Raw genomic sequence first — 18,895 nt, forward strand, 5'->3', positions numbered from 1 at the left:
CATTTGCACAAACGTGTCAGAATTGCAAGCGCAGCCCTGTGCTTTCTAGCATTCCCGTGTGAGTCCATAAAGCACGAGGCAGACACGAACCCCTCTCTGTTTCTGCAGGAGTCAAAGCCCACTAAAGATGACAGCGGACAAGAGTATTCTTCCCAAAAGTCACAACAGAAGGACTCATGGCAGAGTAAGTTCTGCACAACCACAGCATTACTTTTCTCACCTTGCTGTAGCTGCCATGTCAATATCATTGAGAAATCAGAAGCTACCCCTCACGGCGATTTTGCATCTTAGAGAAACCAGAGTATTCCTGAAGTTGGTAATGGCCTGTGTCTTATTACAGTGAATGGTGGTAGCCAAAAAAGCCCATCAGTTGGGAATACAGCAAGGCACTGAGCAATCTTGAGCAACAAGGTCTCGGCTTGTGCTTTGGACAGGCTGGATGGAACGGTGAAGAAGGCAGCTGAATAACTGGGATGTATCATTTCTTTTTCCTGACAAACAGTATATTTTTTCAAGAGCGTTGAAAAACTGCTGAGTGATACAGCTGAAAATCCAAGCGTCTGCTGAATTCAGAAAATGGATGACAAACTTCACGAGACACGGTAGAAGTCTCAAAGAATCTGAGGTAGGACAGAATCCAACGCTTGTGGGCTGCAACTAGGTACAGGTCTTAATGGCCAAGAGATGTGTGAAAGACAATAATCTAAAGGGAGTTTTTGTACTAACTTAACAAGCATGCTGTTGAGCTCTCTGGAGGGAGATCATCTACGTATGACAGCAGTTCTGCCTGGCTGCCATGCACAGAGAACTAACCTGAACATAAGCCACACTTTCTCTCCTCTCCCCCATCTCACAGACATAAGTATGGAAGCACTGAAACACAACCTGCAGGTCTGACAGATCCTGTTATGGTAAAAATAAAATTAAAATAATCTATTCTTTCACTTACGAAATCATCCCCACTTACCATATAATTGACTCTCATGTATCACATAACAGTATCTCACAAAATTAATAAAATTTGCATTTCCGTAAAAAACTGACATACAGTAAGGAAGGGGGTGGAGAGGATGTTACAGCCTCTAGAATGCATGCAGACTTGCTACCCTTTTCCCCCCGTTGTACATGAGAAATAAAAATGCCCCCATAATACCACAGGGACTCTTCATGGAACTGAGGTTCTTATTCTAGGAATGCAAAGGAGTGCCAAGACACCCCAAGGGAATGTCAGCCCACCCTGCTCCATACAGCATAGACCTCCAGCCTCAAGTAACACGAAATTTAGAGGGAGTTGCTTTGCAGCGTTCCTTCCTAGGTTTTTCTACAAGGAATAAAAATCTTACCTCAAGTTTTGAAGGACAAATGACAAAACCAAAAGGGAAATCAATTCCTTGCCATTCCACTCAAATTCAGCACATCTCAAGTCCCAGAGAAAGCTGGTTAAGGTCAGAGTCTGGGTAGGCGAATAATATGCCACTGCAGTCAGCAAAGCAGCAACAACCGCATGATGAGACTGCTCAATAACCCTAATACTGTCTGGCTAGATTAGCAAGTCAGTGAGGCTTTTGGACACTGCTCCACTCTACATCACAAACGCCCTTCTTCACAGAAAATGTATACATGCTTTCCCTCATTGAGTTTGATGCAACTTTTCTTCCCTCCTCAAAGCAGCAACAAAAGAAACCACAGGTACCTCCTTCTCCACAGATGGGGGGTGGAAGGACTAGGTGTAGACAGAGATTAAAGACGGTAGATATGAACAATAGACTCTGACTTTGGAGGAAAAAAAACAACAACAAACCAAACACCACATGCACATTCTGATTTTTAGGTGGTCTGCCATGGTTTTCTTTTTATACTATGGTACAGATTTTATGGTTGTTAATATGACACTTATATGAGTTAACAGGACACCTACGTGACCAGTTCAGTGAACACACGTACAAATACTTACCCTTAAAAGTTGAATGCCTTCGAGAAGGATATCGTTTGCTGGGCCTTCTTTCAAACGTACTAGTTCTACGTAATCTCGTCCCATGTGTTGCTTGATACTCTGTCCGCCCACTTGAAATACAGAAATAAAGTTAACTACTGCCTCTTGCTGAGTGCTGTACCTCCTCCTTTGCATAAACACAAATATATTGCTGTTACTTCACTAAATACCTGAATCTGAAGCGTGATCCCAGCCTTATGAAGTCGGATCTACTAGATTTACTATTTGCTGGGGCTCGCAATCTGAAGAAAGCATGGTGCTCCACTGCACACTTCCACAAATGTTTGCACGTTTTGGCACTGTCTAACCGGAAAACAAATGTGTGCTCTTGCTCTCTGCCCTAAATGCAGAAACAAAAGCTTTGGAAGTTGGCATGCATGATATTAGTTACTGTCCTTCGTAGGAGAAATACAGCCTGGGCCAACAGTGTGCTGAGCCTCCCTTGAGCTCTTACCAGCCTGAGCACACAACACACTTTGTTGGATCAGGCCCAAGTAAGGGAAGAAAGTTACCTGTTCATCATCTTCTACAACCACAAGCGTTAGTTTGCTCTTTTTAAAGTCCATTTTTGTGATTTTAGGCCTAAACACAAGAAGCAAAAAGAAAATTAATGGAAAAATATCATTTTGTAATCTAGGAGAATCCTCCAAAACGTATGAGTGATCTGCAACCCTGGAGCACTTAAGGAATCATAATAAAAGTATGATTTCCTGGAAATGGGACTATTTTTCAACAAATATTTTGCATTTGAGAATGGTACTTCTAACCAGGCCAATTTACCTTCAGATGTAACCTTGATCATAGAATCATAGAATAGTTTGGGTTGGAAGGGACCTTTAAAGGTCATCTAGTCCAATTCCCCTGCAATGAGCAGGGACATCTTCAACTCGATCAGGTTGCTCAGTGCCCCGTCCAACCTAACCTTGAATGTTCCCAGGGATGGGGCATCTACCACCTCCCTGGGCAACCTGCTCCAGTGTTTCACCATCCTCATAGTGAAAAATTTCTTCCTTAGATCTAATCTAAATCTACCTTCTTTTAGTTTAATGCCATTACTGTTTGTCCTATCGCTACAGTCCCTACTAAAAAGTTTGTCCCCATCTTTCTTTTAAGCCCCCTTTAAGCATTGAAAGGCTGCAATAAGGTCTCCCTGGAGCCTTGTCTTCTCCAGACCGAACAACCCCAACTCTCTCAGCCTGTCCTCGTAGGAGATTGATATTTTAACTTTGTAGATTCAACCTACATTACAAAATATAGTCAAGACCCCATTATGTAAAGGGGAAAGATCTCAGCATTTTAACAGAAAGGCATATAACACAAAAACAGATTACCAAAAGAATAAGCCTATTTTGTTGGCTCCTTCAAAGATCAATATGCCTGTTGGTGTCAGTCCAAGAGCATATTCACAACCATCTCTTCCCTGCAAACAAGCACAGAATCAATAATCAATATGCCATTAGTAGTGTAAATCTTACTACAGTAGTATGTCAAAATCCATAGATTTTAAACTCAACAATAAGGTTTCCTTCTTTTTTTTTTCCCACATTACAGAGCAGAAGAATATGCATCTGTATTGGGTGCAAACTGTCAGGTTTTGGCAACAGGGGGCTGCAGGGCGTCTTGTGTGGAAGGAGGCTTTGTTGTGTTCCAGATGGCTCTGACGGCCTTGGAAATGGTCCCTCACCAAGACTGCAGCCAGGGGAGACCACACCTTGGCTCACTTGGGTTTAAGAGCAAGCAGGGGAAGGAGACACAAAAGGAAAAATTTAAGGGATGTGGGAAAAAGGCATGTGGAAGGGGGTGCTGTGGGGAACATGGCTGGAGACACTATCGTGGGAGGAGACTCTCCCTGCAGAAGGAGGTCCTTCTGGGGGACCATGGCCCAGGGGTGAGCCACACCACGAGAGGGACATGCTTAAGGGTCTGTCCCAGGGCAGGGACAACCCTGAGGGGCCATGGCACATGGATGCCTTACACTGGGGGCAGGGACAGCCCTGAGGGACTGCAGCCCACAGGGAACCCCTACCAGGGCAAGGATGGCCCTGAGGGACAGTGGCCCATGGGCGACCCACGCAGCAGCAGAGGAGCAGTAAGAAGCACAGGTCAGCAGAGGAACACGAGTGAGAAGCAGGAAGCAGCACAAAGAAACTGTTGTGCAGATGACCCCAACCTCGTGGGCTTGGGAGGGACAGAGTGTAACCCACAGGGAAAACAAGGGGAGCTGACATCGGGAAGAGGGAAGGAGAGGTGTTGGACTGAAGTTGAGCTGGGGATGGGGGGAAGAAAGGTGTTTCTGTGCTTGTCTTTTTTTTGGACAGAACCCAAATCAGTAATTAAACACTTATGTTAATTGGCAGTGTATTAAATTAAGTGAAATTCCCTGAATTGAGACTGTTTTGCCTGAGACAACATCTCTATTCAATGTTCTGACCCCACATGCATAAAATAAAGTATAACGTGGATCTTACCTTAACTACATGCATATCTACACCATACATTTCTAGCCATTTAGCTTTGTTCAAGTAGCACAATTCGGCCTGCGCCGGGCTCTTTCCCCTGCGAACATAAAATTTATTTAATACTTTATGGTAGGAAATTTTTGTCCGTTTTAAATGTTTAAAAATTTGTTCCTCTACCCCTTTTCTTTGGGCCCTCAGTCTAAATGACACTAAATGGTATTTCAAGCTTAGACTATGCTTTCACCCTATTCACTCCAAATGAAAATAAATCAGAGGGATGAAAACTGAAAAAGGTCTAACATTGCCTATAAGGACGAAAGTTCAGGTAAGACAGCGTCACCAAAATGTACTGTATTTATTAACAAAAGACAGGAAAGAAACTATTTGCCATTACCCTGAACACAAAACTTTACGTGTGCATGTGTCAAAGAGAGAAAGAGAATTATTTCCAACTCAAACAGAAAAACGATCAGCCTGCTTAAACTGTTATGAAATCCCCTAAAGAAAAACAAACAAAAAAAGAAAAACTCACCCTACCAATCTTCCCTAAATTACCGCTTGCCATTTCTAAGGAGGGGGAGGGCTCAAAGTCTGTCTAGAATACTTCTCAACTGACAAACATAATCGCCATTTTACGTCCGTTGAAGGGGTTCTCGTGGACATATTTGACAGTGGAAGAGAAGAAAACCTCCTGTTGCCAGAGACACCGCTCCCACACAGGTACCCTACCTGCACTCTTTCCATTTCTGAAAAATGTCAAATTCCATTGCTTCGGTCTGGTTTGGCGCAAACCTGAATTCAGACACGAGTTCTGGTGTGTGCTCTGGGTGCTCACACTCTCCCAGCTCAGCTGCAATCAGTCAGTTGAAAAATTAAAATCATAAAGATCATGGGATAACCAGAAACATTTGATTCCATAATCTCCACAAAGACAATGACAGTTTATAAATTTCTAAGTATGCCATACAAGAATATACTTGTACTGATATCGTAAGTTAAAAAAAGACAACCCACAAACTCAAACCAGATTGCACCGCAAAAGTCAGACAAACGCATTTGCAGGAGCAGTCTAAGGTTATGGTACAGAATTCTGACATTTAAGAACGTTAGAACTAAACCAGCTTAACTAAAGCTGCTTCTCTGGATTTTAAAGCATTTAAAGGAAATAAAGTTTCTATTAAAACCAAAAATCAATGCACTACTGTTTCAGAAGGGGTTACTTTGAAACCTCCTCTTGTTGCAATGAGGTCATACTTTTCATTCCAAAACACTTCCCATTCTATTGCATGCTTTGTTACATTACTGTTCGTGTCAAAACGTGAAGATAATACCTAGTATCAAGAAGCCAGTGATAAAAGTTGTGGGGTTTGGTTTTTTGTTTGGTTTTTCTTTTTTTTTTGTTTTGTTTTTTAAACCACAGTGGTGGTGTAATATTCAGATTAAGTCATTTGTAAGAAAAGAAATGCTGAAGTGTCAACATAATCGAGGTGTCACTTTCTACTTATTTACTTAGGACCTGGTATCTTCTTTTCTAGGAGCAGAACACTTTCAAACTCTACTGAGCTCAGCAGGAGATGCAAGCGCTGAGCATCTCAGTGATTTACGCCCTTAACTATCTTGTGCCTGCGACAGGCTTTGCTCCTGGAACCTCTCCGCTGTTATACAAAGAGGCTGCAACGTCACTGCCGAGGGACTGTCAGACAAACACCAGTGGCCAATGCACCGTTCAGCAATACCACCTGTCACCCGATACACGATGCAATTCCAAACCAGGCCTTTGTCAGTCAGTGTTTCTTGACTACTACTGCTATTACTACTAAAAATAAATAAATAATTACATAAAAAAAATCACAGAGGGAAATGAAATCCCTTGAAGAAAACAGTTCTATTGCTCCAGGGCAGTTTTACACATAACAGTTGCAAAAATTTCATTCACTCTCAGTCTTCCTAGCAGGTTACATTAGAATGTAGGAAGTACATTAAAAATGCAATCTGTTGACTGATAAACTTAACTAGGTGGTTTTGAGCATTCAATCTTCGCTACAACATTTAGCATTCCTGAAGATATTAAACAGACTGAGTTCACTGATGTTCGTTTCTAACTACTGACTCACGTACGTTTTTTCCCTTCAATAGTAATCTTCCATCGTGAGTTCTACTATTCTTATCTATATGTCTTTAACAGAGATATCTCAGCTCTGCTGCTGTTTCATCTAAGTTGGAAGCCTATTTAACACAGCTGTTGCTAAGAAGTACTGTCAGTCCAGTCTCCAGTATATAAGAGGGAGCCACAACAAACACATTAGCAAGGAGGACTCCAGGGGAAAAAAAGTAGGAAACTGAAGTTTGATGTGTTGACAACTATCTAGGAAAAACATGTGAGATTTCTCTAGTTGTTAACTGAGCGAGAAGGCGGGGAATGAAGGCTGACTGTGCTGTAAAGAGGATGTGTAAGGAGGAGAAGCAGCATGAGCGTGTAGGACAAAAGATACACAGAGAAGTTAGGGCAGAAGCATTAGGTACAAGAAAAATATCACCCTTGTTTCTCGATAGCTGCACTTGCTATTTATTCACTTTCAGGCAAAGAAACGATGCCATCATTTTGACCTCTAAGAAACAGGTCTTGAAAAGAAGAGCCAGTAAGAGCCTCATCAGCTCCCTGCACAGGGGAGAGGGGCGGTGGAGGAAAGAAGCAGCGTGTGCGGGCTCCAAATGAGGATGCTCTCACTCCTGTCCTTCCTGGTGGAATTCCTTTCCCTGAGCGGCTCAGCAGCACTTATATTTTTCAACACAAGGGCACAGCAGAGGACCCATCTATTTGCGGCTTTATCACAAAAGTATTACGCTTTGGCTTGCCACTCCTCCAGTCTTTTTATTTTTTTTGAGGAGGGAAAGGCATTACATAATGCATTTCTACATATTATCTGTGTTGTTTATTAAACAACTACATAAACCGGGGGACATTTTTAAAAGGGAGTTTCCTAGAAAGTTTTTGAAAACTGAAAAAATGTGTTTATCTGTAAATATTGTTGATTCATTTACACAGAAGGAAAAAAAAAAGTTTGCAGTATCCCATGAAGATGTGTTATAATCAACAACTCAAAATCTGGGAAAAAGTTTTCCTTTTCAGTTTAATTACCAGTTTCAAAAGTATACCTGGTTAAATACGAAAGCCACAGAAGACTAACGAGGTAGTTAAAAACTTATTCTAGCAGTGACAATTCAAGTTTGATTACGACCCTTCTGCAGATAATCCCTAAGCGAAGCATGCGATTATGTATCTGCTTCACACACTGCAGATCGATGCGATTGGCTACTGAAGTTCCTTCACGGGACTGGCAACAAACCAACAATTTCTGTTTGAAATACGATTAACACAGAACAGCAGCCTTGGAAACCGTTGTTTGAGAGAGAGGAAGAATTACTGTAACAGAACGACTTCCTTGATAAAGAAAATGGTTGATGAAGTTTAAAGCTGCCCTGTAAAGAGAAAAGGCCTTTCAGAGGGTTGGAGCATCAATTCCTAAACGGACTTTTATAACTTCTTCCTCACTCTGCAGAAAGCAACACTAAGGAGGCAAGGTTGGATTTCACAGAGTAAACATAACGTATGGAGGGAATAATCATTTGACATTTCTTTAAACTCCTCTTAATTAAGAGCTTCCAATGTCAATAAAATGTAAGAAATGTTATAAAAATGCTAATTATAGCATATGCCAGCAGAGATAAATAAATTAGTTGCAATAATGAAATAATTTTGGAGAAACTTATTGCGATGATGGCAAAATAGCGGAAAACGGAAACTGAAAAAAAAACAGCAGAAAAGTATAAAAATGCCACCACAATTTAAATACGTTCCCACAGACAGTGTCAAGAAGCGCCAGTTCTGTACCTAGTTGGAGACATTATAAACATGATGGATGGCTATTGTATTACATTTACATGGTAATCACAGGCGTCAGTTACTACCCAAAATGCTGAGGCATCAACATATTATTCTTTGCTTGCTTCTCCTTGCTTAGACCAGGGGTGAGGGTACCAGTGTTTTTATCTGTGAAAATGGAAGTAATGAATCAAATAGGGGCTCCAGATTATCTCCATCTCAAACAGACAAACGGAGTTTGCCTGCAGCAGTTCTTTGCACACCTATTAATCAGAGCTGTGCCAGACTGGTGCAAATGGAAGCTGGGAAATAACTCACTGCCTTAAGATTTACACCTGTTGCTGTTTGGAACTGAAATCCCAGTTCTGACTGTCAAGTGCATCTAGAATCACTGAGTTATCTCCATTCCTGTGTTAAACTAAGTGACTCTGCCTAAGCATTCCACGTGCTATTGCCAACCACCAGCAGAACAGGAAGAGTATTTTTCATTTCGCTTCATTTTGCTGCTGATATGCCTAGAATGGTCTGGATCACTGCACTTTCTTTTAGAAAAAAATTGAATTTGGTTTGAGCTTCATCACACAAGTTTCCTTCCCATCTACAAAACAAACCACCTGAAGTGGAATGAATATTTGTATTAATGTGTTCGCAGTAATAAAAAAAACCCACTTTTTCCTACAATAAACTAATGAAACAGTGTCCTGTTTTTTTAAAATCATGTAGCCCTTGCTCCTGACACAGAAGTGATCTTAGTTCTTACCTTTCAAAGTAATTCTCTCCTCTCCGGTACCTGCCATCCCTTCCCTCCTGCCCTGTAACCATCTCCTGCGCCACACACCGTGGATGCTCCCTCTCCCGAGCACTGGCCAGGCAGGAGGCAGCCCGTGTTCAAAGCTGCACCCGCAGGGACCTGCCCGCCACAACGGCTGTGCTGAGGGGCCAGCTGGCTCTTCAGGCTGGAGGGGTAACGCTGTGCACACACCACAGCTTCTCCCTCAGCAAGGAACTATTTGGGGTCTGTCTTCCCCCGTCAGCCCCTGGTTTCCACGAAAGCTTCGTCTATCCATGCCTTTGAGGCTCCTTCCCCTCGGCACGTGTGGCTAATGTAGTTCAGAAGTTATGAATGGAGGGGAGGCAGGAAAGTGATCGCCCTGAAATTCTTCTCCTCAGGGAAAGAAATGCCATTTATATACGATCAAAGAGACATCATTAGTATCAAAGAGTGAAAAGAAACTAGTAGGCGAGTTTTTTAACACGTTAAGACAAACCACTTTCAAAAGATTGCATACCTTGAAGACACAGAGCTGCTAGTTCAACAGCAGTTTCATACGGGCATTTCAGTCTTAAAAAGAAAAAAAAACACCTCAAGCTATAAAATCATGTCTTTTTTCTCAGTGAGATCCTCTTGCAATAAAGCTAAAAACTAGTCTGATATATGAAATGGAAGCATTAACTCCCACAAGCTATTAATGATACAAAACATCTACAATTAATTTTTACTTGCATATGATTATTTCCTAATTTGGTACATTCTAATTAGCACTAAACACATGATATGCTCCACCATAAAACAAGTTTGAACTAATAGAGACAACATTAAAATGACTATGAAACCATTTTTGCTCCAACACTATATTTTAGAACATCTGGTTTTGAGGCTTTTTGGTTTTGTAATTAGAAAAAAAAAATAGAGCAGGTCTGAATTTATTGGCCAGGGTGAGACTATAAACATACAAAAGTATTTTTGCAGGGTTGAGCTGCACAGAAAGTGTTGCATTTCATCTTTTCCTCCCTCTTTTACCTAGCATACTGAAAAGTATGGCAAGCCCATGTTACATTTCCAAGTCACAAAAATCAGGACAGTCTTTGTTCTCTTTATACCTTTCCCTCACCTGGTCAACCCATCAAAGGTCTCTACCCATTCTATTTGTCAATCATATAGTCATGATGCACACAAAGCCATAAGGAAAAATACCATAATTCTCTACCATAAAGGAAAAAAATGCACATGGAAGTGTAAACTATATTTATTATCTGTGCACAAATACCATAAAGAATTAAAACAATCATGCTTAAGTTAAAATAAATCTTCAAAATCACTAAGAGATTAACTATTATAGACACTTCAAATTATAGCTGCAAGAGCAAAGAGGTACTTACTTCCCTGAAAGAATGTCTTGCCGGAGCTGTAATACAAACAGGTACCTGACAAATAAAAATTCAGAGAGTCAAAAGTATATATAAAGTCATCTTTCCAGCCTCAATGGCTGGAAAAATATTCCAATTCGTTGAGTTTAACTTGCTCTTAAAAAAAAAAAAAAAGGGCCTTTGGGATCACTCAGATACACCCTGCAACCTTTAAAGTTCCCATAGCTTTCACTAAAATCAAAGAGAGTAGAACATTCTTCCACCTTCTAGTTGTGTTCAGGACATTGTCCAAAGCCTTGCTGTTTAATACACCACAGCAACCTAAATGTTACTGACAATCCTGAACTTGCCCAATTAAAGCAAGAATTGAACTACAGGATCTAGAGACAAAACACAGATAAAGGCATGAAGACTTCAGGGCTACCTTCTCAAACACTAATACAGAACATGGAAAAAAGTCCAAACTGGGCAAAATGAAAAGCTCAGACTGAATTTTCACTTAAAATAGCAGAAAAACTCTGAATAAAAGAAACCTGAATTCCATAGAGCCCACACATTTATTTAGCAGGGCAAGTAGGAATTTACAGCCTTAACACTGTAGTAGCATTTTAAGTTCTTGCTGATCTTCAGATCTAGGCATCCTTCATGTTTTACAGCCACTCAGAGCTGGGGTTTGAGGCAGGCTGAGGTGCCCCAGGCCACGCAAGAGCTCTGTACAGGACAGGATGGCACAGGCAGGCTCTGCGCTGCTCTGGTCACTGCGGGCTGAGGCTTGCAATGATGAGCGACTCCAGAGAAGAAAGCACAAAACGCTACTGAGAGTCAACCCGGTAAACGCAAACGTAAACCTCTCCTATCTTCACAAAGGATGCTAGAAAGATAAAGTGCTTTCCATCACTGCTGTGAACGTGGTGAAGGATGAACAGTTGGAATCCGACAGGAAAACAGAAATGAAAAGGCAGATTAAAAAGACTTCTCATGATACACTGAGGCAGAATCAGATTTATCCATTTTAGCTTTGTGTCGCATCTCTGATTCACATGCTTGGCTAATACCTGACTTGCCAATCAAACCTGGGTATTTGTGTGCATAGATTAAGGGTAGACAAGTATATTTCCTGATCTTATTGTTTTCCCCCGATGATTCACAATCCCATGAACTCTTCTAAATTTGCAAGAAAAAACAGCGCAACGTTTCTGTCAGTGTCAGCCGGCCTGTGCAGCGCTGCAGCTCTGCTCTGGTTGGCGTTGCCTCACTCTTGCTCCTTTTCTGCAGGCACACCGACAAGAGCATCGGCATCTCCGTTGCTGATGTCCCCCAAATCAGCAAAATACCTTAGAAAATTCTCCACAACACACACATAGAGACACATTCCTCTGTTGTTTTTCGAACTAAACTAACTAATCGGGTCCCATGAAAGTGACAGAAGATGTCTTCCAAAAGCCACTGGGCAGGTGAAGGGTTTCAGCCCATTACTGGGCTAATTATAGGAATGTGATGTTTACAGCTTCACTAGAAACAGGTCTCCACAAGGAATTCTCAACAGCCCCCTTCACCCCCCAACCAGCCCAGCTCATGGTTATTACTAAAGATCATTTTTCTCCCTCCTCTTACTCCCATTCCATTTCCACTTGGAATAATTCTGAGTATATGGCTGCTAATCTTCACTTTTTACTCAACATGCTACATGGAAAATACAACCTAGCCAGTATAAAGACTCTTAAAAAACACAGCAACATTCAAAATTACTTTCCCCAGCAAAAAAGAAAAATGCAACTGTTTGTTCACTGTAAAATCAATTTCCAGCTCATTTTCCTTCCATAGTTTCACAGTGGTTTTCTGTCAAGCTTATAATTAAAAAAAAATTGTTCATAACACTGAAAATTTAGCTGACTAAAGTGTTTTTCTAATTAAAATAGTCTTCTGAAATGCCACCTTTCAGCAATAATTAGACCACAAGGCATCAGAGGTTAATACTTTTTGAGGGAATGTCTTACTCGATCACAGCAATGATCACATAGCTCAGAAACACACATCTCACAGTGACCAGGATCATATGCTTCAGAGGACGAAGCAAGAAATCTTGCGGTAGACAGTAATGGAATAATTTGACCTCAGGGGAAATGTAATACTTGTCAGACATGCACCCTGATGTATGAAGACTTATATCAATTGTCAGAAAACGTATACTATTCCTACTAATTTAACTGCATTTTCTCAGTAAAGACGCCCCCAAATCATCCAGGTTTCTGGATTCTCTAAGATCTTGTATACAATTACAAAAGTGGGAGAGAGTTCTACAGGTTAATTATATGTTGTATAGGAATATGCCCTTTTATTGAATTAACACTGCTGCACTAAATTCATGATGGATATTAAAGGCTCCGTGTCAGTCTCATAAGGTGGTGACAATTAGCTCTTTGATCTTGTCTTAGGTAGTGAAAAAAACAACCAAAACATGGTCAAAGTGGCAGATATGAAAGGAGAAAGTAAACATATGCCTGCAGGCATAAGTTTAATGTAAACATCACATGCACGTGAACTACAACAACCAACAATCTTTAAACACCTTAGGCTGATTGGAAGTACACTGATTACTGCCAAGCAAATTAGAAGACATAGAAAGTGGCCTACCACGAGAAACAGAACAAAAATAGATAAAATAACATTAAGATAGATGATTACTGTACAAAGAAGACACAAAGTTGGCTGATACAAAAGGTAAGTAGACGTTTTTCCTCTAGCTGCTCCTTTCCCAATTCTCAGAATATCCTCTAGATCACACGAGGGTGCTACGAACCCAGCAAGGTTCCTCACAGCCCAGCAAGCAGCCCACCAGACCGAAACAAAAGACCTCCAGGTGTTCTGAGGTGACTTTACACAATGCGGTCTTTACACCTTTTGCACCACAGAGAACTTGTGGGGAAGTGGAAGAGATTCAATCAACCACCTGTTCACCAGGAACTCAAGCTGCCTATTCCCAAAATTCTGTAGCTTTTGTACCATCATTAAATCACCCTCAAGTCTCAGAGCAAGGGGGACGAAGCAGAGCACTGGCATTTTAGCAGGACACGACGGAAAATCCTCTCGGAGGTATGGCAGCTGTCACTGGTGCGAAGTGCAGCTGTCCCCCAGCTGCAGCTCTCCCCACCCAACCCTGCCTGTCTCTGCTACCTTCAAAGCACCAGAACACAGCACCTCCTACAGACTAAAACACTTGGAGAGGCCCATGAACGGTTTCTGGCAGCAAATAAAAAAGATGGTGTTTCTCTGATAGTAGGAAAACACTTAAGAAGTCAGACAAAATGACCTCTCAGTAAGAAAGGTCAAGTCACCTGCTTCCCCTACCCTCATGTACCTTAGATGTCTTATTTACCCCTCTACCAGTCAACTAGTCAACCAGTTAATCATACATAGTTCTTACCTCGTAAACTCCTCATGAAGGTTGTTCGGTTCTGATGAATAGTACTTAATTCGAAAATGCAACGTGTACGGAGGTCCAACTGTATATGCAGAGATTTTAAATGGGGGGAAAAAAAAAAATGTTTATACTAGTTGCGGTTCTGCTAAGGCAGAACAACAGCCACCACCCCACAACCCAAGAAACCCAAAATGAAGTATGCTTTTCAAATTCTTCAAAGCAGCAAATATTTATGGTTTTAAATTTAAAAAAGCATGCAATAAAAAAAAAATATAGATTATTATCATACTTTATGACACTCTAATCATTAGATCAATTAAGCAACAGTCCATTTGGCAAACACATTTTTGTTCAAAGATGTGTGTCCCGCAGCACACTGTGAATGACAGCAAGTTCCAGGAACGCTTCCTGTTACAGGGAGCCAGGGGAGATGGAAGGGAGATGCTGCTTGTTACCAGGCGGAAACACAACTCTAACCCCCACCCCACCCAATAGATCAGCTTCCAACTGATACACCTGAATGAGAAAAGGTAAGATAGATACGGTGAAAAGTGCAGGACAGGACTCTGGAAGGCACCCATGAACACAGAAAGCTAACAAATTCCACAAAGTGGAGTTGCAAGAACGGTTGTTTTCTAATGCCAGAAGGTGAACGCTAGGTCTGACTCTCTATGTACCACGTTAAGCAGCAACCATGAGACGGTGACCAATGCATCCTTATCTGCCTCGTCTTTCAGACCAACACCCTGCTGGTATATTAAGTGCAGAAAAATGACTCTTTCACACCTTTCTAAGGTATTCTGTAACATCACATCAATGCAGTATATATGCGTCTATTAATAATCCATTCTACTAAACGACGTGCAGCCAAAACTCCAATAATTAGAGTTTTGATGTCACCTCCAATGATATCTTCTAGGAGACAGGTTATAGTACCCTAGGCTAACAATTCGGCACCACTGGTAAGGTCTGCATCAGCGAGATAATGACTCTTACCTGCCCACTGCTGGGGAAAAAAAAAGAGCAGTGAGCAACATCCATCATGAAAGAGGAACTCTTCTCAAAGCACCTGCTGAATGCAAGGTAAAGAAAAGTATCCTGTTGTGAGACAGGCCTTTACAACCCTCATCAACTTGCTTCCCTCTTCGGCGTTCTTCAGGGCAGGGCTTGACCCATTTCTTTTTAAAACAGGCCCTTCACAGATTAAACACAGACAAAACAGTGCAACTGAACTGGTTGAAGGTGTTACAGAATCGTTGATTTTCCACATTTTAAGACAGATCAAGAAAAGGAAAGCACACCGGCAAATCACTTAGTCACTTACGGTAAAGCAGTCTGTGATGTGATGAAACGGTGAGGAGAAAGGGCAACCACCAAAACCTTACCCGTAGCAGCTATCTTTACCATCTATTCTAGCAGACCAACACCCACACATCGTGGGGTGAAAGCAAACTGTCCTAAAGGCCTTTGAAAAAGAACTCCGCCATTTACAAAAATTGCCTAGACATTTGGATACTTCTCAGAAAGAAAGGCAAAGCACCACTGAAACAATCAAGACCCATCTCTGTGAGGTCCTCCAAGGGGGTCAACAATTTCCTTGCAAAACACTGTATTTTAACCTCTCAGAAGCGGTATTATCAGTTGGCCTATGGCTGTGGCCAACTGCAGTGCATTAACAAAACACGTTAGTGCCGATGCTATACTGTACGCAAGCCTGCAACCAGATTATTAGAGAGCCAGGAGCAACCTGACTGCCTCAGCCAATTTCTACAAAAAACTCAGTGGCCAAACCCAACCCCTCCACCCAAAACTCCCTCTTTGATGAAACAGCAGGTATTTCTGCTAGTTTTATTTCTACAAAACAAGAGGTTAACTGTTACACAATGAAATATTTTCCATTTACCCTTTGAAAAAAACCCACAAAATCTGTTCTGGATCAGAAGCAGTGACAGAAACCGTGACCTGTGTCCAGGCAACCTGATTTCACAGATCAGACTGAAATTACCTGGCAACATACTCTGCCTCAGACAAACAGCACATATTTAACGAGGGCTACTGAAGGCTGGTCTATTGCTTATAAGTGCTCTTGCATTTAGACATAATATAGTCAGCCAATTAGCTGAATAAATAATGAATAAATATTTATTCCATTAAAGGCCGTATTTAAACATGCACACTTACATTCAAATACTCTAAGTTCAAATTCTTAAGGAAGTAACAAAATAAACAGGCAGAGACAAGGTACTTACTTTTTATTTGCTTCTTAATGAATTTTGAATGGTCCAACCAGTGCTAAAAAAAGAAAATCCATGTTTAAAAGCAGTTCCATTTCAAGATTTTGTTGACATAATAAACTAATTACAGTAAAACTTAACAGATAAAAATCTCCTAAAAGGAAATATTGCCATATTTATTTGCTAAACTTCTACACATTTGCAGAAGTGTTTATTTGCACATTTACCAACTTACCTTCTTTCACGGGCAAAAGCTTGATTTACCAGCTCATTCATCAGTACCGCCAGGGAAGTTTCTCTCTTCCAGAGATGAAACCCCAAAATCCAAAGCCACAAAGCAGTGGCGTGTAAGCAGAATACCGTTTTGTCCCCAGGTTTAACTGGTGCCCAAGTGTCCCTGAGGACAGCAGGCCAAACCCCTGGGTTTCATTCTCCTTTCAACTCCCCTGTTTGATGGAGACCCTCCAGATCCCGTACTGTCCTGCCTTCCATTGCTCCATAGCCAAGTTTTTCCAAGATAAGGATGAAGGCTTAACCCCCTCTAAAAGCATTTGGGAAACACTGATGCGTATCCCCCCTCCCCTTTTTAAACTAACAGCAAAAGATGTTAGTTTAGATGCAACTATGATGACAAAAAAGTATGCTTCCCAGCAAAGTTTATGCACTCTCTCGTCAGTGCAAGCTGCATCTACAGAAGAGTAGCAATAAACACTCTCTGGTGTAAATTTAGCTTAAATCTTTGACACTGTGCAATGCCCTACACAAGGCTGCAATCGGATTTGAAGCAACCCCATGTAAACACTCCTGTCGCACACGGTAATAAAACAGTATTTGGACTTCCCTGAAATACATGTTTTTCTATCTTAATTTATTTTAAAGTAATAAAGTAGGGATTACGGAACAAAATCTTAGGAGAAAGAAAACCCTCTTCCTTGCTTCCTTTTAAAGCATTCATGCTTTCAGAAAAAAGGAGAATCTCTGAATGATTAATTATCATTCGACTAACACCGCGCTACCATGGCTAAATAAATGTGAAAAATTACTTGTTGGATAGTAATGCTGGTATTTATTTACTAAGTATATCCCAAGCCAAGGCAAAAATTTATATATCACAGGTATAGAAGGGTATAGATTGAAAGCCTGACGACTTACAACCCTTGAGGTAAATAAATCTCACAAAAAAAGGAGAGAGAGAAAGAGAAATGAAACAATTATTCTGAAGGTGCTTTTATTTGCATGAGACTTGCTAGACTCCCTTAGGTGAGGCTGCCAAGGAAACCATCCTTACAATCTGAGAAATATCTACCAGAGTGGAAATAAAACATTACAACAGCTCACACAAATACTTTCCTCAGAGTTGCAAGTAATTTATTGTGTCTCTATGTTGCTCTCTTATGAAGAATTACAACAGAGAACACAGCAGTTCATAGAAGCTTTGTGAAATTTCAAATTTTTGATAAGGAAAAAATACCAATAACGAAATTTTGCATTTTTTACTGAAATTATACAAGTCTCTTACTTTCACACCTCCAGGGCAGATTAATTATTTATGCTTCAAATACCTAGCTACAAAAATGTCTTTCTCCTCAATATTTATTTTGGCTAAAGATAAACCACTCAACAAATACAAACATACCGATTCCTTTAACAGAAAATTTTAGCTTCATGTCAAATAAAACCTGACATGAATAACACCTGTACTACAGGCAAAAATCCTAAATAACTTTTCATTTGTTGCTCGTGTTACTACCATGTTCAGAAATAAAGACTGCACAACCTGAACTGCAATAATTCCCAAAGAATTAATAACTGATAGTCCCAATCTTGGAATGTGGTATTCTAGATGTATTAAAACTCAAACAACAGCAAGTTTCAAACTGATTATTCGTAAGTGTGAATACTTCAAAGAAGGTTTAAAAACAACTAACAAGACTCTAGGAACTACTGGCGCAGACCATTAAATGAGACTACGGCTAGGACAGGAAACTACCATTCACTCTCCGTACCCCAGCAGGCAGAGGCAGACTGCTCCAGGAGACAAAACACAAGCATTAAACTCATCTCTCTTCAGAGCCAAGAATGAGCTGCCATTTTACGCCCATCCCGCATTGGACATGATGGCTGTGTGCGATGGGGCCACCACGCAGATCACAAAATAAAAATAGGGGGTTAGGACATGGACTGGTAGGATTATTTGGCCCAGAGTTCCCAGGCCTGGCAGTTTTCGTGCAGATTTGTGAACCAACACCAATCTAAAAGTCAGTCAGATATTTTGTGCAACTTCTGTGAAAATCTGGTTGAATTTCAACAATCTTTTGCCTCAGATAACGTCAGAAGGCTTCTTCACACTGAAAATCACAGCAGCTTTCCAAATGTCCCTCAAAATGAGCTCAAAAAATTTTGCCCTCCTTTTTCTCCCTTTCACCTAAATTGTCTAGACAGTTGTTGCAAGCAGGATCACAACAGACATATCAAGAAAAGCTAGTCTTGCCTCATGGGGCAGTGAAGGCTACAAGTGAGAGCTCTGAAGCCTTGAACACCTTGAAGGTTTAGAAAGTGACGTCAAAAAACACTTGTCAGTGAACCAGAAGAAAGCCTCCAAAAATTGAGTCGAAGATTTCAGAGCATTCTAGCTAAAGACGCAAAAAAACGTTTGGTCTTAGCTACACACTGCTTGCCGACTCAAGAACAGGAACGTGAAAGCAATGGATTCTGAAGTCTCACTACGAAGCTGAATAAAACCAGAGGGGACTTTTG

At 41.0% G+C, this 18,895-nt stretch overlaps 1 protein-coding gene across 4 annotated transcripts in view; it reads right to left on the reverse strand.

Moving 5' to 3' along the window:
• EPB41L4B (erythrocyte membrane protein band 4.1 like 4B) overlaps nt 1-18,895 on the reverse strand; it is a 180,832-nt gene that overhangs the window by 95,137 nt on the left and 66,800 nt on the right. For all 4 annotated transcript variants that reach the window (XM_063326273.1, XM_063326272.1, XM_063326274.1 and 1 more), the window contains exons 3-12: nt 16,154-16,196; nt 13,908-13,986; nt 10,496-10,540; nt 9,625-9,677; nt 5,182-5,302; nt 4,462-4,549; nt 3,325-3,413; nt 2,506-2,575; nt 2,164-2,333; nt 1,955-2,064 (exon numbers count right to left, since the gene is read on the reverse strand). In XM_063326273.1, the coding sequence (XP_063182343.1) occupies nt 1,955-2,064; nt 2,164-2,333; nt 2,506-2,575; nt 3,325-3,413; nt 4,462-4,549; nt 5,182-5,302; nt 9,625-9,677; nt 10,496-10,540; nt 13,908-13,986; nt 16,154-16,196 (868 nt within the window). The remainder of the gene's footprint in view (nt 1-1,954; nt 2,065-2,163; nt 2,334-2,505; nt 2,576-3,324; nt 3,414-4,461; nt 4,550-5,181; nt 5,303-9,624; nt 9,678-10,495; nt 10,541-13,907; nt 13,987-16,153; nt 16,197-18,895) is intronic.

The sequence above is a fragment of the Chroicocephalus ridibundus genome, chromosome 2, assembly GCF_963924245.1.
Source record: "Chroicocephalus ridibundus chromosome 2, bChrRid1.1, whole genome shotgun sequence".
NCBI classification, from domain to species: Eukaryota; Metazoa; Chordata; class Aves; order Charadriiformes; family Laridae; genus Chroicocephalus; species Chroicocephalus ridibundus.